Genomic DNA, 24617 nt, shown 5'->3' on the forward strand with positions numbered 1-24617 from the left:
TATGGTTTGTGCAACATTGCCTAGAGACCAACCCGTGGCTGTTGCTGCGGTGAGAGACTAGCGTGCCTGTATCTCTCACAGAATTAGAATAAGATTCACTTTCTATGATCTCTCTCCACTCTGCAACTCATCTCTCCAGCGTTGAACTTCATTTATTTCCTCATAACTGGGCTGGAGGTGCTGCAGCACCCCTGAACAATTTAAATAAATTTGCCAAAGTTATAGAATTACTGCTGTCTGTTCAGAAAGAAATTAACAAATTCAGAATACTACACCAGGAGGAGGCTTATACATTTAGCCACAGATGATCAATATGTTTGATTTTTTTATTGCCTAGCTGTGGATTGTGTGTAGCCCAATCACAAGACATAGCCTACAGTCGGGAACACGCCGCAAATCTGTCAGTGAACAGCATGCAGCCAAAACAGGCCTTACCTAATATTTCTAATACAATAGCAGGAAAACACAGGTTGGAAAGCAAATGGCTCCTGATGAAAGGAGAAGACTAATCTGTCTGTAGGCTACCAAAATATTTTATTAACTTCCAAATGGGCCTAATGCGCGAACAGCATTGTTTTACAAAGTAAAACAAGACGAGAGATATAGGCTTTTGGCATTAAAGCATCGCCTAGGCTATTGATGGATTCAAGACAAGGTCATTTTATTGAGCTCGGATTCTCAGTGTCAAAGTAGCCTGTCATTTCGATAATTTGTGCGGTATTAAAATATATTTAGCTAAAGTCTCCAGTCATGTAAAATGACCTGGAATTGCATGAAATGCATTTCATCCTAGTAAAAATTACCTGTCTTAAGTTAGTTTGGATCACCACTTTATTTTAAGAATGTGAAATGTCAGAATAATAGTAGAGAGAATGATTTATTTCAGCTTTTATTTCTTTCATCACATTCCCAGTGGGTCAGAAGTTTACATACACTCAATTAGTATTTGGTAGCATTGCCTTTAAATTGTTTAACTTGGGTCAAACGTTTCAGGTAGCCTTCCACAAGCTTCCCACAATAAGTTGGGTGAATTTTGGCCCATTCCTCCTGACAGAGCTGGTGTAACTGCGTGAGGTTTGTAGGCCTCCTTGCTCGCACACGCTTTTTCAGTTCTGCCCACAAATGTTCTATAGGATTGAGGTCAGGGCTTTGTGATGGCCACTCCAATACCTTGACTTTGTTGTCCTTAAGCCATTTTGCCACAACTTTGGAAGTATGCTTGGGGTCATTTTCCATTTGGAAGACCCATTTGCAACCAAGCTTTAACTTCCTGACTGATGTATTGAGATGTTGCTTCAATATATCCACATCATTTTCCTTCCTCATGATGCCATCTATTTTGTGAAGTGCACCAGTCCCTCCTGCAGCAAAGGACCCTCACAGCATGATGCTGCCACCCCCGTGCTTCACGGTTGGGATGATGTTATTCGGCTTGCAAGCCGCACCCTTTTTCCTCCAAACATAATGGTCATTATGGCCAAACAGTTCTATTTTTGTTTCATCAGACCAGAGGACATTTCTCCAAAAAGTACGATCTTTGTCCCCATGTGCAGTTGCAAACCGTAGTCTGGCTTTTTTATGGTGGTTTTGGAGCAGTGGCTTCTTCCTAGCTGAGCGGCCTTTCAGGTTATGTCGATATAGGACTCGTTTTATTGTGGATATAGATACTTTTGTACCTGTTTCCTCCAGCATCTTCACAAGGTCCTTTGCTGTTGTTCTGGGATTGATTTGCACTTTTCGCACCAAAGTACGTTCATCTCTAGGAGACAGAATGCATCTCCTTCCTGAGCGGTATGACGGCTGCGTGGTCCCATGGTGTTTATACTTGCGTAATATTGTTCATACAGATGAGCGTGGTACCTTCAGGCATTTGGAAATTGCTCCCAAGGATGAACCAGACCTGTGGAGGTCTACAATATTTTTTCTGAGGTCTTGGCTGATTTCTTTTGATTTTCCCATGATGTCAAGCAAAGAGGCACTGAGTTTGAAGGTAGGCCTTGAAATACATTCACAGGTACACCTCCAATTGACTCAAATGATGTCAATTAGCCTATCAGAAGCTTCTAAAGCCATGACATCATTTTCTGGAATTTTCCAAGCTGTTTAAAAGGCACAGTCAACGTAGTGTATGTAAACTTCTGACCCACTGGAATTGTGATACAGTGAATTATAAGTGAAATAATCTGTCTGTAAACAATTGTTGGAAAAATTACTTGTGTCATGCACAAAGTAGATGTTCTAACCGACTTGCCAAAACCATAGTTTGTTAACAAGAAATTTGTGGAGCGGTTGAAAAACAAGTTTTAATGACTCCAATCTAAGTGTATGTAAACTTCTGACTACAACTGTATAAAAGGCCACATTCTTCCCCAGACCTTAGGTCACAAAAATGTTTCCCCATGTGTGCAACTTCTGCAAGTGCCTCTACCCTACTCCTCTATGCCACCACGCAAATGCAATATGCATGCAATGCTTTATTATAAATGTGATTTTCTTTTCATGCGTTCCGGTACCTCAGAGCCCCTCAGGTCAATACCCTCTCGCGCTCACTTTTTGTTCTGGCACCTCCCGAGTTAAAAATTAAGCACTGACAGCATTAAATGGTGCATTTCATTCAGTGACAGTATACTGAAAAAAAATCCTTTAACAAGTAATACAATTTGAATGGTCTAATGGCTCGGGAGCTTTTAATAGAGAAAGGACAGTTGACAGTCTGTTCTTTGGTATCTGAATAACATTAATAATGGGAGTAAAGCAAATAAATGTGAGCCATGAAGTCTCAAACGGAGGGATAAACAGAGTAGCATTCTTCTTAATCTATACGCATTCTCTCCTGAATGACAGGTTAACCCTCTGCGGTGACTAAACCGACTGGGTCTTTCTAGATCTTCTTGGTGTGATCCCCCCTGTCACAACGTTGCGGTTACTGGGCCAGATTAAAAAAGGACAGAGAGAAATCTCTTCTAGCTCTGATGCTTGCAGTTTTAGCCCTAGCATTTCAGATGACCCAGAGAGCCAACCAAATCACTCACAACATGCTGCAGGATGAGCAAATAAGCGCTCACTAGGCCATACATTCCAGGGCCAGCCAGCTGACCATTACCATGTTGGGTTGATAAGGTGTCAGTGCCATTCACCCCTATGACGGGGAGCTGCATGCTTTGTTGAGCCACACTAACTTGTTTTTCAACCGTGTTATAGTCCTCAGTCATTAACTCCCCTATTTGTGAGGGCAAATACTGACAGGCCCAGGCTCATTGAGTTATGCAAGTCAGATAGATGTAGGATCTTAATTTGACCCGTATTGTCGCAGCAAAATATTCCTGCAGCAACAGGTTTTGAACGTTAATCCATAATGTTGCTTGATCAGTGGTTAGGCTATTATCTGGCCAAAATTAGACTACATGACAAATGCAATACTATTAATATAACCGTGTGTTAGTGTGGATTTTCAGTGAATTAATCTGCCTTTCCTGCGATGCAGGAACATTCTCAGCAACAAAAGAGTGATCAAATTAAGATCTAACATCTGTACGGTACACACGCCTTTGGCGGAGGTAGAAGCCAATGCCATACCATCGGGAGGTGGACGAGATAGCTCTGAAAACTGATCTGTTATCCCTGAGCCCTCTAAACCACTCTGCATGGGAGTCAGATCCAGAGGAAAGCCAATAGAGAAATCCATCTGTCAAATCTACTGTGAAAGTAAGAGCATAGATCAATGGCTCAAGTGCAACAACACTGATATGGTATATCAATGCTGGATGATTTACAAATGCAGCTACTACAGTGGTGTCTCGGTGAGGGGATAGCCGGCGACATCGATAATCATAATTTCGGAAACATGGTACTAAAAAGTATGTTGAAAACATACTAGAACGAGGGGCAGAGGCAGAGCGGTAGCGCCACCCCCTCTATCTGAAGTTAGTCAATGGGCCAAATGTCCCCTTCACTTCGGAAATTCGAAAGATGCGAACACCTTTGAAATGTTGATTTGTTTAAATGATCTGTGACGAAAAACCTGAACAAAGTTCCTCCTTAGTTGTCGCATCCTACAATCTGTTGACAGACAGTACGATACCATTTATGTTGCGTGCGCCTGTCCACGAGAGATTAACAGAGGTGTAGAAAAGTGTTTTTTTCTACAAATCCATAAAGCCTACCCCTTTTGTGTACAACCTCATGTGATGATAACATTTCAGTCCTCTACAGCTAGATGAGAGAGTGAGTGAATGGATGAACAATCAATATGGCCTAATGCTCTGCATTTATTCACGAGTAGGTCCGTCTTCTCACACCAACTGTCACCGAGCTCTTACTAGGTCACCATGGTAACTCACAGATCAACACAGCTTTAATAGGACTTAATCGAGCTGAGCGCAATGAATGTAACATTACTTAAAGTCTATAATCTAGACCTACTAATCAAAGAGAGAGAAAACCAAGGCTGAATCATTCTTCAAAATACCATCTGTGTATTAATCATGTAAGGCTATGCTAATCATGTAAGTCATCCCTAATTTACAGCAATATGTCAAATCAAAACAGAGCTCCGTTTAGTTTTACACTAGTTGCTCTGTGCCATATTAAGCCGTTATCTGAAGGGAGAGAGGGCTGGCATTCTTCTGCAAGTGAAACATCAGGGAACATGGCACGCTGGAGAAAATTACACAGGAAATTAAACAGGGCCACTGGGGATAGAGGACAGGAAAGAAGCAGAACTTGCTGATAAAACTACCCCTGTAAATGTATCTGCCATAAATCCAATAACACCATTCTTGTCCCTTTGTGAAATTATACACTGAATCTTCATAAAAATGACCAATATATTATATTATTATTATTTTAAATATTATTCATATAGAAAATAATACTTCTGTATGAAAGGACTATGAAGCAATAAAAATAAATAAAAAAAGACTAAAAGGATGAGGTACTTACTTTCCAATGGTTTCGGGAAGAGCCTGCAATGAAATGTCATTGATGGAAAGGCATGTTAAATTCCGGAGCTCTGGAAAACTCTCAGGCAATCTGGAAAAACAAGAGAGGCATTCAAATATAAATCAGATCTTTGCAGATTAAAATAAATGGATGCAGATTCTTGAAAATCTATGGATCTGACTGTATTAATAGGCAGTAAGGAAACATCCATAAAATATACTATAAAGTTGATATAGGCCAACTACTTTCCTCTCTGACAGGAAAGTGTCTTCAATCAACAGGAACTAACTTCTTCTTTCCATTTGATATATTATGGTTTTAAGCCTTCATGACTTGATTCACTCCTATCTAAAAATGGTCACCCAGAGACATTTAAATGTTTTATCCACAGCGACTTACAGGAGCAATTAGGGTTAAGTGCCTTGCTCAAGGGCACATTGACAGATTTTTCACTTAGTCGACTCGGGGATTCAAACCAGCAACCTTTCGATTACTGGCCAAAAGCTCTTAAACTATCAGGCTACCTGCCACCCACTCATATCTAAAATGGTCACCCAGAGACAATCTCAGTGTGGGAGTGTGAAAGTTTTATTTGTGGGTTGTAATGCCTGGCCACATTTCATTCCAAATCACAACGCTTAACCATATTGTATCATCTGCAGGTCAGTCACAGAGTGCCAGCTATATATTCTCTTCCTCGGGAACTGAGTAGCTGTAAAGCTTTCTAACAAGAACATCCAGGCCCCTCAAACTCAACTCTGGATCTCGAAGCCAGTTCCACTGCATTTTTTCATTGTTACCCTCTAAATCAGGGACTGATTTAGACACCAGGTGGGTGCAATTAATTATCAGGTAGAACAGAAAACCAGCAGGCTCCGGATCTCGTAGGGTAAGAGTTGAATAGCCCTGATGTAGGCCATATGTACAGTACCAGTGTAGTTAAGCTAATCACACAGCCCAGTGCATGGCCAGTCCCAAACTGAACCATATGGCATCGTGGCTTTGCCTCCACTGGGGTGCAAATTAAACACAGACCTCACCAGGAGACCAGAGGCGGCTGGTGGGACGCGCTATAGGGGGACGGGGTCATTGTAATGGCTGGAATGGAATAAATGGAACGGTATCACACATATGGAAACCACATGTTTGACTCTGTTCCATGTATTCCATTCTAGCCACTACAATGAGCCCCATCCTCCTATAGCTCCTCCCACCAGCCTCCTCTGCATGAGACAGCTGAGAGGAAAACTAGGGCAAAAAAATATCCCATACAATTACATTCATTAACTTAAATAACTAGTTAATGCTAATTGAATCATATTTTTTTACTTTAACTAGCGTGTCTGAAGACGTACCTATATAAAAGTGCATTTTCATCCCAGTATAGTTCTTGTTTACAATGGTCTGCTAGTGTTCGAACGATTCTTCCTCTATGTTGAAGTTGTCATGCAGTTCCTACATATAACCTTCTATAGTGATACTACACTACTGTACGTCTGTTTTGTTATCCCTCCCATTCGCTAAACATTTATGGAGACATGAATTCAAAGTTCAGTTACCTTGTTAATGGGTTTCCACTAAAGTCTGCTACTTGGAGAGCTTTGCAGTACGAAATGCTCTCTGGAATTTCCATGATGTCTATATGAGAGAGGTAATAAATACATGTTAGAAACATCTTGATCAACACACACTGTAAATGGTACTGAGAAACAATACACTAAACACTGGCATAAAAAGAAGACTGGGTTTTGTTAGCCAGGCCTAAGATTTCTTGTCCAACTATAAAACTATGACGTCCCTCAGTCAAGATTACAACATAGTTCAGAACATCCATCCAACTAGGCATTCCACTTAAAGCTAGTGCTCCAGACGCAATGTTAATAGATAGCCATAAAGGAGAAAAGTATATTTAGAGTCGCCACAAAATGATCATGGTTGTTGCGCCAAACATAGAGCTGCATGTGAAACTGCCTTTTGAACTTCTATAATCAACATAATTAGCATTCTGGATTTGGTCCTACTGGGAAGCTCTGCGATAGCAGCTCTCTTTGAGGAATGTTAACCCTTTTAGTCCAGACGTTGTGGGAGAAACCACACCAATGTGGCTCTGAAAATATGTTGGGTCTGTACAGTGAAGGGGATGGATAGTGCTGTATTTTTATTTATTATGGATCCCCATTAGTTCCTGCCAAGGCAGCAGCTACTCTTCCTAGGGTCCAGCAAAATTAAGGCAGTTATACAATTTTAAAAACATTACAATACATTCATAACAGATTTCACAACATATTAAGTGTGCCCCCTCAGGCCTCTACTCTACTACCACATATCTATAACACAAAATCCATGTGTACATGTGTGTATAGTGTGTATGTTATCATGTGTTTGTATGCATGTGTCTATGTTAGTGTTGCTTCACAGTCCCCGCTGTTCCATAAAGTGTATTTTTATCCGGTTTTTTAAATCTAATTTTACTGCTGGCATGAGTTATTTGATATGGAATAGGGTTCCATGTAGTCATGGCTCTATGTAGTACTGTGCGCCTCCCATAGTCTGTTCTTGACTTGGGGACTGTGAAGAGACATCTCGTGGCATGTCTTGTGGGGTATGCATGGGTGTCCGAGCTGTGTGCCGGTAGTTTAAACAGACAGCTCGGTGCATTCAACATGTCAATCCCTCGCACAAATACAAGTAGTGATGAAGTCAATCTCTCCTCCACTTTGAGCCAGGAGAGATTGACATGTTTGCTCTCTGTGTACATCCAAGGGCCAGCCGTGCTGCCCTGTTCTGAGCCAATTGCAATTTTCCTGGTGGTTTAAGATTCTTCTATTGCTTGTCTAGCACTTACTGCATTTTCTAACAAAGAGCCTAGTCATAACAACTGAGGCGTTATCAAAATAGCAGGCGTTTTAAAATGTCTGTTCATTCATAGTACCAGTGGTTGAATCAATGCGAGTTTAGACCTGTTTGGTGGGGCTGAAAATCCCTCCAACTGAGTGTTTAGAGTAGGGATTTGACTAATGTTTTAAAAATCTTAACGTTTAAACTGCCATTTCAAACGATAAGAAAAAAATCTTTAAAATTATGTGAATTCACAATTCAGATATGGTCCTGCATATGACCGCTAAGGGGCAATGCAGTTCAATCTACCACAGAACTGGCTGGCTACGACGGTCGTCACTAGTTAACACAGCCACAAAGTCATAAACCCCACCTATTTCTACAATTTCTCTTCTTAAAATGTGATTTTAAACCTAACCTTAACCCTAACTTTAACCACACTGCTAACCTTATGCCTAACCCTAAATTAAAGACCAAAATGTTTTTGTTTTCATGAATTTTTACGATATAGACAATTTTGACTTTGTGATATCTAGTGGAAACCCTACCAGACGGCCCTCCCCTTGCTGCTGTCCCCCACCCACTCAGCAACGATGGTAGTTAATGCCGTTTTAGGTTCTCTGTTGTGTGCCTCTCCTCCATGTTCTCAGTAGTACATGGGACTTCGTGTCCCACTCCTCATCAATGTGATGGCTCGTTGCAGTGATGTATGAGAGCGTGTTCATAGACATCCAACAATCTGTTGCGCCACGTACGGCATTTAAGAGCTTTGTAGGGCTACTTGCAGAGCAATCATTGTACAATTTCTCCATCCGGGCCATCACGGTTTTTCGACATGGCATCTTGTAATCTGGTTCTAGACATGCCATTAGGGAAACATTGAAGCCGACGTCCTCTACCATTGACAACGGCTGCATATCAACTGCAATCATTTCTGTAATCAGCGCTGTGATCCTCACTCCCTTATCCCACTGCTGCCAGCAATGGATTGGGTCTCACGGTGCCTCCCCTTCAGCATTGCACCTGTACTGCCACTGTAGCTCAATTTCACCTCACAAAGTTTGCATTTCACAACCTTCTCAAAGTATTGCCATACAGGACTTTGCTGCTGTCATTTCTGGTCTCACGCTCTGCCATTTTTTCAACTGTTAACGAGCATGACGTGCAGAGTGCTTTATATCTGCAGCAAATCATTTGAAAGACTCATATCTCCTCCTACTATCGTTACAGCATCGTTGCATTAGGTGTTTGTTTAAAGGTGCAATATGCAGATATCGCGCAGCCATTTCCTGGTTGCAAAAATTCTAACAGTTCTCCTAATTTCAGCTGGTGTAAAAAACCGAAAGCAAAAGACGCAAAAACGAAACTTAAGACCGGAAGCATAGAAATAGCGCACATAGAACAGATCTAACGCTTCTTAGACTTGCTTTCAATGAGAATAACAGATCTATAACTCACATTTCTATGTTAATTTAGTTGGGTCGCCCAAAAAGTTACATATTGCAGCCTCAATTATTTTATTTTATTTGTTTGTTAGTGGTAGTTTTGATAAATGCACTGCGATTGTAATTTTGTATTTTTTTTTTTAAACACGTTTTATTTAGGGATTTTTTCTAAACGTTAATCCAAATTCAGTTTAAACGTCACACTGCTAGTTCAGAGCAGTAGTTCTCTTCTCACCATTACGAGAGACATCAAGTTCTACCAGCTGCATGAAGTTGGCTATCTCTGGAGGAAGCCTCTGGATCTCGTTGTCACTCAGGCCCAGCTTTCGTAGCTTTACCAGCTGAAAGAATGGCTGAAAAAGACAAAACACACATTAGATTAGCTGTAGGTCTACAGTTGACATACACATAGGAAACATTAGTGAACAATACACGAAATACAACATGGTAAACAGCTTACGGTTTGTCCCATCCTGAAAATGTGATGCAACAGTAGTACATTGATAAATCAAAACACTTTCCAGATTGAACCAAATTAAAACGTTGAGGGAGTCTTAAAAACAGGTAATAGGCTAGCCATACTTAACTACAATTCAACTCACTAAATAAGTTTAAACCAGCAAAAAGTAAAGCAATTAGGCCTAAGAGTGGTGGTCAGTGGCCTGGGAAATATTGTTCAGTTCCTACCCAGTTCTCTGACGTAATCATCTATTCTAATGGATGATGACCTACTTGGATGCTGCCTTATCCTGACACTTCCAGGCACCCCGAGTCAACATGCAATTTAACCATCTCCGTTTCATAGATATAAAAATGATACCCCAAAAAGACATGTTGTTTCAAAAACAGACACGATTTCAAGAACACTATGTAAGAGGTTTGGAAATGCTTCTAATTGGAACGTATTGAATCACCACAATGTCCTGCACATTGAACTTAGTCTCACTATAGGTCTACACTACTAACTGAAAACGATATCACAATCTTCATCGTCTTTTCACAGAAGTCGTGAGGGAATTATATATATAGCCCTCCACTTTAATTGAATTATGAATAATAGGCTACCGGTATAAAAAAAAATCATATCTCTGATGAGGTAGGCCTATTTTAAGGACAAGTAGTCTCCTTTGATTGCGAACCCAAGGCATTCAGTGATGACGGTGAACTGGACTCCAATTTACATTTTAGTCATTTAGCAGACGCTCTTATCCAGAGCGACTTACAGTTAAGTGAGTGCATACATTTTTCATACTGGCCCCCCGTGGGAATGGAACCCACAACCCTGGCGTTGCAAGCGCCATGCTCTACCAATTGAGCTACAGGAGGTTTTCAAGAGCACACTCAATCTAGGCTTCCACCTTTGACATATTTTACCTGCATTTAAATGCAAATGTAGCCTAGACCTTCTACTGGTAAGTAAACCTACAGAAAAGTATGAGGTTTTACCACCTCAGGACAGAAAGCGAGTTAGCCTAGCATACAGGCTATTTTGGATAAATAACCTAGTGTTTGAACGGTAGCCAAGTTGTGGGATAGGACTAACATCAACCTACATGTATTGACCTGACTAGGCCTACTCAGAATAATAAATCAGTTAGAGGTGAAAATGGCAAGCTAAAATGGAGACTAGAGCCAATGAACTAAACAAGCTAATAGGTCTACATCAGCATGTCTTCATGTTGACTGTGCTTGTGCTGTTCCCTGATAAAATTGTTTTAAATTGTTGTGGTTGTGTTCGTCTGAAATGTAAATGTTCCTGTTCACAACACCGCATTCTTCTATGCCAACAAACCTAGCCTAATGATAACTGTGGACTGAAAACAGGTATTCATGGGACGGAGACACAGACAGACACACCCAGACAAGACAGCCCTGGATGAAACTAATACAGGTTTCATCTCATGTTTGTCCTGACCTGAAACTCATGGTTTCAACAACCCTTTGACCAGACAGAGAGAGGAGCATACAAGCCTTTATTCTGTTCATTATAGATATAGACTATATACAGTGAGGGAAAAAAGTATTTGATTTGAAAAGTAGCTGATTTTGTATGTTTGCCCACTGACAAAGACATGATCAGTCTATAATTGTAATGGTAGGTTTATTTGAACAGTGAGAGACAGAATAAAAACAAACAAATCCAGAAAAACGCATGTCAAAAATTTTATAAATTGATTTGCATTTTAATGAGGGAAATAAGTATTTGACCCTCTCTCAATCAGAAAGATTTCTGTCTCCCAGGTGTCTTTTATACAGGTAACGAGCTGAGATTAGGAGCACACTCTTAAAGGGAGTGCTCCTAATCTCAGTTTGTTACCTGTATAAAAGACACCTGTCCACAGAAGCAATCAATCAATCAGATTCCAAACTCTCCACCATGGCCAAGACCAAAGAGCTCTCCAAGGATGTCAGGGACAAGATTGTAGACCTACACAAGGCTGGAATGGGCTACAAGACCATCGCCAAGCAGCTTGGTGAGAAGGTGACAACAGTTGGTGCGATTATTTGCAAATGGAAGAAACACAAAATAACTGTCAATCTCCCCTCGGCCTGGGGCTCCATGCAAGATCTCACCTCGTGGAGTTGCAATGATCATGAGAACGGTGAGGAATCAGCCCAGAACTACACGGGAGGATCTTGTCAATGATCTCAAGGCAGCTGGGACCATAGTCACCAAGAAAACAATTGGTAACACACTACGCCGTGAAGGACTGAAATCCTGCAGCACCCGCAAGGTCCCCCTGCTCAAGAAAGCACATATACAGGCCCGTCTGAAGTTTGCCAATGAACATCTGAATGATTCAGAGGAGAACTGGGTGAAAGTGTTGTGGTCAGATGAGACCAAAATCGAGCTCTTTGGCATCAACTCAACTCGCCGTGTTTGGAGGAGGAGGAATGCTGCCTATGACCCCAAGAACACCATCCCCACCGTCAAAAATGGAGGTGGAAACATTATGCTTTGGGGGTGTTTTTCTGCTAAGGGGACAGGACAACTTCACCGCATCAAAGGGATGATGGACGGGGCCATGTACCGTCAAATCTTGGGTGAGAACCTCCTTCCCTCAGCCAGGGCATTGAAAATGGGTCGTGGATGGGTATTCCAGCATGACAATGACCCAAAACACACGGCCAAGGCAACAAAGGAGTGGCTCAAGAAGAAGCACATTAAGGTCCTGGAGTGGCCTAGCCAGTCTCCAGACCTTAATCCCATAGAAAATCTGTGGAGGGAGCTGAAGGTTCGAGTTGCCAAACGTCAGCCTCGAAACCTTAATGACTTGGAGAAGATCTGCAAAGAGGAGTGGGACAAAATCCCTCCTGAGATGTGTGCAAACCTGGTGGCCAACTACAAGAAACGTCTGACCTCTGTGATTGCCAACAAGGGTTTTGCCACCAAGTACTAAGTCATGTTTTGCAGAGGGGTCAAATACTTATTTCCATCATTAAAATGCAAATCAATTTATATTTTTTTTTACATGCATTTCTCTGGATTTTTTTGTTGTTATTCTGTCTCTCACTGTTCAAATAAACCTACCATTACAATTATAGACTGATCATGTCTTTGTCAGTGGGCAAACGTACAAAAATCAGCAGGGGATCCAATACTTTTTCCCCTCACTGTAGATATAGTCCTAGGTCTATTCTAATGTCCCAACAAGAAGGTAAATCCGCTGTTCCATAATACAAATGTCAGTAACCGGAACAGCAGGTTAGGCTGTCATTCACCCCCAACGGCACGCCCACACCTCATCCTATAGGTTATAAGTACTGCTGTACACACCTTTTCTATTCATATACTGTCCATAAAACACACCATCATATACATATATACTGAACAAAAAATATAAAAATGCAAAATGCAACAATTTCAAAGATTTTACTGAGTTACAGTTCATTTAAGGAAATTAGTCAATTGAAATAAATTCATTAGGCCCTAATCTATGGATTTCACATGACTGGCTAGGGGTGCAGCCATGGGTGGGCCTTGGAGGGCATAAGCCCACCCACTCGGCAGCCAGGCCCAGTCAATAAGAATGAGTTTTCCCCCACAAATGGGCTTTATTACAGACTGAAATACTCCTCAACACCCATCCCCCCTCAGACGATCCCGCAGGTGAAGAAGCCGGATCTGGAGGTCCTTGGCCTGCGTGGTTACATGTGGTCTGTGGTTGTGAGGCCGGTTGGACGTACTGCCAAATTCTCTAAAACAACATTGGGTGAAGCTTATGGTAGAGAAATTAACTTTCAATTATCTGGCAACAGCTCTGGTGGATGTTCCTGCAGTCAGCATGCCAATTGCATGCTCCCTCAAAACTTGAGACATCTGTGGCATTGCGTTGTGTGACAAAACTGCACATTTTAAAGTGGCCTTTTATTGTCCCCAACACAAGGTGCACCTGTGTAATGATCATGCTGTTTTATCAGCTTCTTGATATGCCACACCTGTCAGGTGGATGGATTATCTTGGCATAGGAGAAATGCTCACTAACAGGGCTGTAAACAAATGTGTGCACAACATTTGAGAGGAATAAGCTTTTTGTGAATTTTTTATTTCAGCTCATGAAAATGGTACTAACACTTTCCATGTTGCGTTTATATTTTTGTCCTGTGTATATTTATATACCAGACGGATATTGCTCATCCTGACATTTCTTTATTCCTTTCTTATTGGGTATTGTTTTGTATTGTCAGGTATTACTGCACTGTTGGAGCATTTCGCTGCACCTGCGATAACATCTGCAAAAGCTGTGTACGCGACAAACAAAATGTTGATTTGATTTACACCATGAAGACTGAAACTGACAAGTGTACATAAACCGTTCTCCACATTTAAGTCAATATTTGGGTTAGCCTAAGTTCGACTGAGGGGTAACCTAATGACTCCCACAAAGTAAACTTCCAATGTGTCTCTTTACCAGTTTCTTTACAAAAGGAAGAGCTCCTGATTAAAAAGAGAAAATTGGCAACAAAATGTTTTAATTATAGTAGACATAGTTTAACTCCTCCCCTCAGCTTGAACAGCATAGAAGGGTTAGAGTGATCTGTTAGCCTATCAGTGATGATCAAATAGCCCATTTCATGATTTAAGCTATTCTTTAGAGTGAAGTTTAGTGTCTACCTTGTACAGAACATTACCCAAAGCAAAAGGTATTAGCTTGAATACTGAACAAAAACAACCAAAACTAGCCTACAATTAGCCTAGCTTAACCTAGGCATAAACCCTGTGGCCTAACGCAAAGGTTCTCTAAACTAAACAAGCCTGATTAAGACCAGTCGAAGTCACAGATGCTCAAAGACTACTTGTTCAAACAGATGCCAAAATTAATTAAACTTAACAAACTACCGGTACTGACTGTGTAGCCTATCTAAATGAGGGGCCCCAAGAGGTCAAACAAACCAAAATGGCTAGCGGTAAAGGGGATTGTCAAACATTCCAAGCCATTTGACATTGTTACTTTCTACAACATTTTTCATAGTTTTTAAAGGGGGAAATTGTCCAAATGGCGGACCCCCAAGTTCTGAGCAAAAAAGACATGGGGGGCAGATATAAAAGACTCCAAGTGATTTTAATTTAGGAAATCTGTTCCAAAGTATTCCCATGCATAGAGATACACTGCTCAAAAAAATAAAGGGAACACTTAAACAACACAATGTAACTCCAAGTCAATCACACTTCTGTGAAATCAAACTGTCCACTTAGGAAGCAACACTGATTGACAATACATTTCACACGCTGTTGTGCAAATGGAATAGACAACAGGTGGAAATTATAGGCAATTAGCAAGACACCCCCAATAAAGAAGTGGTTCTGCAGGTGGTGACCACAGACCACTTCTCAGTTCCTATGCTTCCTGGCTGATGTTTTGGTCACTTTTGAATGCTGGCGGTGCTTTCACCCTAGTGGTAGCATGAGATGGAGTCTACAACCCACACAAGTGGCTCAGGTAGTGCAGCTCGTCCAGGATGGCACATCAATGCGAGCTGTGGCAAGAAGGTTTGCTGTGTCTGTCAGCGTAGTGTCCAGAGCATGGAGGCGCTACCAGGAGACAGGCCAGTACATCAGGAGACGTGGAGGAGGCCGTAGGAGGGCAACAACCCAGCAGCAGGACCGCTACCTCCGCCTTTGTGCAAGGAGGAGCAGGAGGAGCACTGCCAGAGCCCTGCAAAATGACCTCCAGCAGGCCACAAATGTGCATGTGTCTGCTCAAACGGTCAGAAACAGACTCCATGAGGGTGGTATGAGGGCCTGACGTCCACAGGTGGGGGTTGTGCTTACAGCCCAACACCGTGCAAGACGTTTGGCATTTGCCAGAGAACACCAAGATTGGCAAATTCGCCACTGGCGCCCTGTGCTCTTCACAGATGAAAGCAGGTTCACACTGAGCACATGTGACAGAGTCTGGAGACGCCGTGGAGAACGTTCTGCTGCCTGCAACATCCTCCAGCATGACCGGTTTGGCGGTGGGTCAGTCATGGTGTGGGGTGGCATTTGTTTGGGGGGGCCGCACAGCCCTCCATGTGCTCGCCAGAGATAGCCTGACTGCCATTAGGTACCGAGATGAGATCCTCAGACCCCTTGTGAGACCATATGCTGGTGCGGTTGGCCCTGGGTTCCTCCTAATGCAAGACAATGCTAGACCTAATGTGGCTGGAGTGTGTCAGCAGTTCCTGCAAGAGGAAGGCATTGATGCTATGGACTGGCCCGCCCGCTCCCCAGACCTGAATCCAATTGAGCACATCTGGGACATCATGTCTCGCTCCATCCACCAACGCCACGTTGCACCACAGACTGTCCAGGAGTTGGCGGATGCTTTTGTCCAGGTCTGGGAGGAGATCCCTCAGGAGACCATCCGCCACCTCATCAGGAGCATGCCCAGGCGTTGTAGGGAGGTCATACAGGCACGTGGAGGCCACACACACTACGGAGCCTCATTTTGACTTGTTTTAAGGACATTACATCAACAGTTGGATCAGCCTGTAGTGTGGTTTTCCACTTTAATTTTGAGTGTGACTCCAAATCCAGACCTCCATGGGTTGATAAATTTGATTTCCATTGATACTTTTTGTGTGATTTTGTCAGCACATTCAACTATGTAAAGAAAAAAGTATTTAATAAGATTTTCATTCATTCAGATCTAGGATGTGTTATTTTAGTGTTCCCTTTAATTTTTTTAGCAGTGTATATGTGATCGTATACAAATGTAAGCAAGGTTTTAAATTATTATGTTTTAGTCAAATATTATATATGTTGGCCTTCTTGCGGTCAATTTGTAGTCTACTAATTATTTACTGACCAGCCGCTCAAGAAAAAAATAATATATATATATATAAATAACTCAGCAAAAAAAGAAAACGTCCTCTCACTGTCAACTGCGTTTATTTTCAGCAAACTTAACGTGTAAATATTTGTATGAACATAACAACATTCAACAACTGAGACATAAACTGAACAAGTTCCACAGACATGTGACTAACAGAAATTGAATAATGTTTCCCTGAACAAAGAGGGGGTCAAAATCAAAAGTAACAGTCAGTATCTGGTGTGGCCACCAGCTGCATTAAGTACTGCAGTGCATCTCCTCCTCATGGACTGCACCAGATTTGCCTGTTCTTGCTGTGAGATGTTACCCCACACTTCCCCCAAGGCACCTGCAAGTTCCCGGACATTTCTGGGGGGAATGGCCCTAGCCCTCACCCTCCGATCCAACAGGTCCCAGATGTGCACAATGGGATTGAGATCCGGCCTCTTCGCTGGCCATGGCAGAACACTGACATTCCTGTCTTGCAGGAAATCACGCACAGAACGAGCAGTATGGCTGGTGGCATTGTCATGCTGGAGGGTCATGTCAGGATGAGCCTACAGGAAGGGTACCACATGAGGGAGTAGGATGTCTTCCGCGTAACGCACAGCGTTGAGATTGCCTGCAATGACTACAAGCTCAGTCCGACGATGCTTTGACGCGAATCCGACCATCACCCCTGGTGAGACAAAACCGCAACTCGTCAGTGAAGAGCACTTTTTGCCAGTCCTGTGTGGTCCAGCGACGCTGAGTTTGTGCCCATAGGCGTGTTGTTGCCGGTGATGTCTGGTGAGGACCTGCCTTACAACAGGCCTACAAGCCCTCAGTCCAGCCTCTCTCAGCCTATTGCGGACAGTCTGAGCACTGATGGAGGGATTGTGCATTCCTGGTGTAACTCGGGTAGTTGTTGTTGCATCCTGTACCTGTCCCGTAGGTGTGATGTTCAGATATACCGATCCTGTGCAGGTGTTGTTACACGTGGTCTGCCACTGCGAGGATGATCAGCTGTCCGTCCTGTCTCCCTGTAGCGCTGTCTTAGGCGTCTCACAGTACAGCATCTTTCTTTTGGTGTTTTTCAGAGTCAGTAGAAAGGCCTCTTTAGTGTCCTAAGTTCATAACTGTGACCTGTAAGCTGTTAGTGTCTTAACGACCGTTCCACAGGTGCATGTTCATTTATTGTTTATGGTTTATTGAACAAGCATGGGAAACAGTGTTTAAACCCTTTATAATGAAGATCTGTGAAGTTATTTGGATTTTTACGAATTATCTTTGAAAGACAGTGTCCTGAAAGATATATATCTCTATCACACACACAGTACCAGTCAAAAGTTTGGACACATCTACTCATTCAAGGGTTTTTCTTTATTTTTACTATTATTTACATATTATAATAATAGTGAAGACATCAAAACTATGAAATAAGACATATGGAATCATGTAGTAACCAAAAAAAGTGTTAAACAAATCAAAACGTATGTTATATTTGAGATTCTTCAAATAGCCACCCTTTGCCTTGATGACAGCTTTGCACACTCTTGGCATTCTCTCAACCAGCTTCACCTGGAATGCTTTTCCAACAGTCTTGAAGGAGTTCCCACATATGCTGAGCACTTATTGGCTGCTTTTCCTTCACTCTGCCGTCCGACTCATCCCAAACCATATCAATTGGGTTGAGGTCGGGGGATTGTGGAGGCCAGGTCATCTGATGCAGCGCTCCATCACTCTCCTTCTTGGTAAAATAGCCCTTACACAGCCTGGAGGTGTGTTGGGTCATTGTCCTGTTGAAAAACAAATGATAGTCCCACTAAGCCCAAACCATATGGGATGGCGTATCGCTGCAGAATGCTGTGGTAGCCTCGCTGGTTAAGCGTGCCTTGAATTCTAAATAAAAAACGAGAAAAAAAGCGCAATAGTACTGTTTGTTCATTTTGAGTCGCCGTAGCCAGTATAGGCTTCCTCAAAATAGTCTGAATTAATCTAAGATACCTCAAGAAATCTGTCATGAATTATGATGTTTTTGCAGAGGAGATGTTAGTCACACAATTTTACATCTAACTAAGATATTTGGTGCAGTATTTCTCAATTACAAAATGTCCATGAAAACGAGTCATCTCTCGCTGAATGACAACAAAGACTATTGAAGAATCCCTACAGTTGATCAATCATGGACGAAGGGTCTTAGACGTCGGCTCCCGAACTTCGGCTGGCCTCGAGAAAAACTCTAGTGTGCCCGAACAGCCCAAAAAAACTTACCGAAGTCCGAAACAAACAAAAACGGCACAAAATGTAGTCATAATATGTGACCGACCGGCTCGAACTTATGTAGCAAAATTTGAAAGACTCAGAGCTAGAAAATGGTATATCATACACTACAGTTGAGGAACAATGGGAAATAATTCTGCTTTGAAAGTTGATAAACTTGTAACCTCACTTTTGAGAAAATGGCCCTTGAATGTTTTGGTAAACCTACTGAAGAGCTCTTCTTTGTCTACACCCATTCAGCATCGTTCACATGCTCTTAAGCCTTAGCCCTTCTCTTTAAGGATTCACATGTGAGGCCATGTGGTAAACAACCAAAGATTTCAAGACTAAAGGCTGGTTTATACTACGGGTGTATTTGTAAATTAAATCTGGAGTGCCAGAGTGCGCCCTGGGCGTTCGTAAACTCAGAGCGTTGTCAGATTGTCCATTCCTAAATTCAGAGCATTTCGCTCTCGGAGCATTCAGAGCGCACACTGGACGCTCTGGCCGAGGGTTAAGTCAGAACGCTCGGATCAACCCTAACAACAGCAGTCAAGCTCCCAAGCTAACTGGCTAACGTTGGCTAGCTTGCTAGCTACTTCGAGACACATGAGAGAACAGCTCACCCTGACCATTTTACTCGCCCTAGCAGAGCTGGTTAGGCTGTTTTTATGTTATCCAAAGCGTTGGTGACTAACTGTTTACAAGCTACATCTATCGACAATTATCGCAGTGACATCATTAACATTCTATTGAAATGGTTACTTGCATAGTGGAGTCTTTTGTTTAGACATGTAGCTAGCTAGCTAAACAATGAACCATAATCCCAACTCATAACGTTACTAACCTGCATGAATCTGCAGGTAGCTAACCAACCAGGTTCAATCATGGCTAGCTAACATTAGGCTATAACTCCCTCTGCATATTTGCAATCAAAGGCCAGAATTTCCTCCATCTCCTTAGCTATCATACTGTAAATCCACCGGGCCTTCCACTGATTTCAAAACTCGGTCCTTCAGAAAGTGGAGAGCAACACTTTGATATCTAGCACGTTAGAAAGGATTACCTACAAATACTGACCAGCTCATGTTATAGACAGAAGCGTGCTACATGGCAGACCAATCCGAACTCATCTCTCGGCATGTCCAGCCCAACCATTATCTCAGCCAATAATGTTTTTTATTTTATTTTACCCTCCTTTTTCGTGGTATCCAATTGGTAGTTACAGTCTTGTCCCATCGCTACAACTCCCGTACGGACACGGGAGAGGCGAAGGTCGAGAGTCGTGCGTCCTCCGAAACACAACCCAACCTAGCCGCACTGCTTCTTGACACAGTGCCCACTCAACCCGGAAGCCAGCCGCACCAATGTGTCGGAGGAAACACCGTACACCTGGCGACTGAGTCAGCGTGCACTGCGCCTGGCCCGCCACAGGAGTCGCTAGTGCGCGATGGGACAAGAACATCCCTGCCGGCCAAACCTTCCCCTACCCTGGACGGTGCTGGGCCAATTGTGCCCCGCCCCATGGGTCTCCTAGTCGCGGCCGGCTGCGACAGAGCCTGGAATCGAACCAGGATCTCTAGTGGCACAGCCTTAGACCACTGCGCCACTCGGGAGGCCCAGCCAATCATGGTTAGCGGGAAGGTTCCGTTCTTTTTCCATGGCTAAACCAACTAACCTCGTAATTTAACATTTGTATTTGTATTTACAGATGGCATACACGTTTGTTATTAATGCACATGAACGTTCACATGTTCCAGAAGGCATTTCTGCAAAAAAAACGACGTGCGACATACGCCTAGTTTCCTGAAACGAGTCACATATGTGAACGCACTCTTTCAAACTGTTTTGGCTGGGAAGCATGCGGATGCCTTAAGACTACTAATTTGTTGCCTGTGTTGCTAAATTGACAACGCCTAGGCTAGCAGCCTAGCCTACATCTTTAAAAGCTACAAATTGGAGGAGAAGAACAGTTTGATTAGGACTGGCTTTTGCTAATTTAGCACATCTATAAATACTTAACAAAAGACAATGAACTTCAAAGGTGACGGTAGGCCTAGAGCTTGACAGAACAAAGGAATAATCATGTTGCGCCATAACACCCTGATACTGACTCCACCTTTGTTAACAACTTCCTTGTTTTCATGGCTTGACGTGAGAAAGAGCAGACCTGCTGGCTGTAAGACATAACTAACCTAGCACAGAAGAGGGCATCGTATCGCTCAACAAACTAGATGGGGTTCTTCTTATACTAGACCCCTTTGCCCTTTAGGTCAGACTAAATTCCACATTGGTGACTGGGACTTTTGAATAGCCTAGGCCTATACCACCCTATGCCAAATGTGTGGAAATAAAATGTGAAGAATGTAGAGGGGGGAAATAAGGCTATAGCCTATTACTTTATATTAATTTGTCAAATTTACACATTTCATCAATGGAAAATGATTCCCAATCATTTCGGGAAAATAAGCATTTCTTATGAAAATAAAATGTGGCATCTCTTTATAATCAAAATCCCAAACTATCAACTTCTACTGATATCTAGACAAGCCTAATGCAGAATGATCAACATCTCAAAAAGGAGATGTGGTAGGCTAGTGCTGGGGTTAGGTGAATTGCTCCCTTTTGTCTGTAGTCCCTACTATTTAGGCTAAGTGAAGATGTACAAGTAAAATAGCCTAGGCCAGGACCAAGTTTGGGAAATGATGGCCTAGGCTATAGGCAACAGATGTATTACACTCACAGGACTTGGAGAGATCACTATCTCTATTGACAATGGCACAGCTAGTTCTACAAGTTAAGCTAGCTAGGCTAGTCTGCAACTATATACAGTTCGACATCCCCTTCTTGATTCCTCAACGAAAGGAAATAACACCTAATATGTATCCTCAAAATCCAGGCTACTTCCTGTTCAAATCATTCACTACCTAACCATTTGCTTTCCCAAAAAAATCATGGGGATTTATTTAACCACTAATAAACTAACAAACAAAACTTCTGGCAATTGTAGAGCACCAAACGGTTAATTTCTCTATAGCCGAGTTCCTCGCCAACACTCATGGGAAAGTGATGGAAAAGAGGAAAAACCAGAAACGTGGCCAACTCACTCCTGTTTCATGTTTCCACAAGTTGATGATAAAATGCAGACTGGCCTTTTTCTCTGCAATGACTACTTTTCAAGAAGAAAAAACGTGATCACGGTATTATGTAGGCTGTACAGAAGGCTATATGATCCGTTAACCAGAATGATCACGTTTTAGCCGATGTAGACCTTTTCAAGATAAAGAAATCATAGCCTTTTCCTCCAACTCTACTCATTATCTGGAAACAGACAGGCTATATTCTTCATGCTGTACCATGGTAACAACAACCCAATGGTTAACACACTCATACTATAGGCCTGTCTCCTGTCTAGTGTTAAGGCCAGTGTTACATCACCATGGTAGCAAATCTGATGAGACCACACAATGAGCAGAGCACAGTATAACAGTGATCTGGATAACATTTTCTGTTGGACTCATCTTGAGTTCATTTAGCTAGCCTAGATAGTATTAGTTACATGTGAAGGAATACCATCAACAATGGTTGTGGTCTATCTTATGGCATGGCAGGTCCCCTCTTCTCCTCCTACTCACAAAGAAATGACATGCAAGCTTAGAGAATGATGACTGGGATGAAAATGCATGTTTGCTGAAAACATTGTTTTCAAGAAATTATTATAAAGTTTCACAACCCTGTTTGTAAGCATTTAGGAAATATCTAAATGATATCAAACTGAACCGTTAATCACGGATGACTCATGGTATGGTGGGGTATGCAAAATGGGTCAACTTTGAGCACCTCTATCTCCTGAATGTTTAGGCACTGTGACCCGAATTTCAGGTCCAAAGTCACTGTCTGACCACTTTTACCAATCAAAAGGGGTGCGGTCAAAAAGGGATTGAAATCAAATGATACGAGCCCTTTATCTTTCAAATACTGACAACTACCAGTACCATATAGTCTCTGCACATAGCCAGATAAATGTGTGACAATCATGCTGAACCTACACTTTTTTTTATGTAGCTAGGCTATTCAATAAAGACGTTTGTAGCCAACTAGTCTTCCCCCATAATAAAGATTGAATGACATGACAGTAGAAAGTGGACCGTGTTGTAGCAGCAGATGTGTTGCAGTTTGCAGAATGTCAAATAATAGGGCGCGCGCGCATAATTTCAAAACAGTTCCCAACATGGGAAATGAATACGACATGCGCGTGCCCTCTGTCCGGGGTCATAGCTAAGAGGGATCCAGCTTTTGTTAAATTAACGTCAGATTTGACTTTTCGTAGCAGGTTAGAACTTACGCAGCAGGTTAGGAGAAGTCACCTAGTAGGTTAGGATAATTAGGTTATGGCTAGCTAAAATGTAACAAACAAACATCAACTTTTGATGTTAATTTGACAAAAGCTGTATCCCTTCTAGCCATGACCTCTGTCTGGTCCAGACGAATGACAATATCGTGTGAGATGCAATCATGTACCCAAGTTACCTGTTCCACGTAACCTGTTTAAACTGTAGGTTCTGTTATTTTCCATGGCATGAACAACTCATGGTCATTGATTACATTTAATTACTTAACTTATTTTTTTCCCTGACATGACACCACGTAACGTTATATCTTATCAGTGAACTATGCATAATACAGTTTTAGTTTAGCAGCTAGCAAACACATTCTGCTTACCTTGGGCAAGTCGCGGAGTTGGTTAGCGTCCAGCAAAAGTTCCTCCAAACTCCGACTGTAGCGGTAGATCTCATCCGGGACGTACAACAGAGAGCAGTGCCGCTTATCGATCAATTCAACATGACGGTTGCACCGCCACAGAGGTATACAGTGAAACATTACGGGGTGATGGTAAAATCCGTTCTTATCAAATATCCCGTATAGACGTTCAATGAAAGAAACGGAAGGCGCAACTGAATACGGTCACCTAGCTACTAGATGGCTTGCCAAACACCTTCTTGCAGTTGTTCGAAAGAATTTCCAAAGCAAACAAATATCGAAACCACCTCCCCAAGCGTAAATAAATTGCACTGGGCACCATGCAATAAATACGCTGTCTAGCGTTCTCACTTTCAATACTTTGTAGGCTTGGTTTTTATTCTTTACTCACGTCGCCTCTGGAATGTTAGTTTTTCTAATCGGCTACCGAAACCGATCACATCTCTGTTAAGATAGGTCTTATTTCACGTAGTTTACTGTTTTCCTTGTCCCAGAGTTAATTTCCTCTCAGTCCAGGGGTGTACTCATTCCGCCAATTCTGTTGCCAAATGTTTCTTAAACGGCAGCAAATGAAACGAAACGGGCGGGACTTAGCTGGATTTGTCCAATAGAAATTCTCGTTTTAGTTGCAAAACGTTCCGTTTTGCAATTGTTTGGACTAATGAATACACCCGTTTCTGACCCGGAACATTCACTCACTCGTTCTAATCTGACGTCACCATTCCTAACTGCTCCTCCCTTTGTATTTCATTCCCTCCCTCTGGAAAAGTAGAAGCCAGAGAGAGGATCTAGATAGGCGACTGATTAATTCTTCAGTTGGCCTACTGTACCTCAGCGTTATTTTAGCCTGAAATAGCCTACAGTTATACATATATATATTGTCCTTTTTACTCTGTTCTTAATACAGTTTTTTCTGGATTTATACTTAAGAGTAGGTAGCACACAAATAACAAATTGACACTGCTTTGTTTTGATCTCAAATATAAACGTCTTTATGGGGCAGCTGTCAGAAATGTACATGTAAACCTGGGGTGCGTTCAGTTTGGTTAAACGTTTGCTACATTGCGTGACAGTTTGTAGCCTACTGAATGAC

The 24617-nt window shown here is 42.2% G+C and overlaps 1 protein-coding gene across 1 annotated transcript in view; it reads right to left on the reverse strand.

The window, feature by feature from the left end:
• Positions 1-24049, reverse strand: part of lrrc1 (leucine rich repeat containing 1) — a 48596-nt gene extending 24547 nt beyond the window's left edge. The window contains exons 1-4 of the mRNA XM_041858244.1: positions 23486-24049; positions 9460-9577; positions 6501-6579; positions 4942-5031 (exon numbers count right to left, since the gene is read on the reverse strand). Of these exons, the coding sequence (XP_041714178.1) occupies positions 4942-5031; positions 6501-6579; positions 9460-9577; positions 23486-23644 (446 nt within the window). The 5' untranslated portion in view covers positions 23645-24049. The remainder of the gene's footprint in view (positions 1-4941; positions 5032-6500; positions 6580-9459; positions 9578-23485) is intronic.
• Between the last annotated feature and the right edge of the window lie 568 nt (positions 24050-24617).

Source organism: Coregonus clupeaformis, chromosome 31 (assembly GCF_020615455.1).
Source record: "Coregonus clupeaformis isolate EN_2021a chromosome 31, ASM2061545v1, whole genome shotgun sequence".
Taxonomy (NCBI): domain Eukaryota; kingdom Metazoa; phylum Chordata; class Actinopteri; order Salmoniformes; family Salmonidae; genus Coregonus; species Coregonus clupeaformis.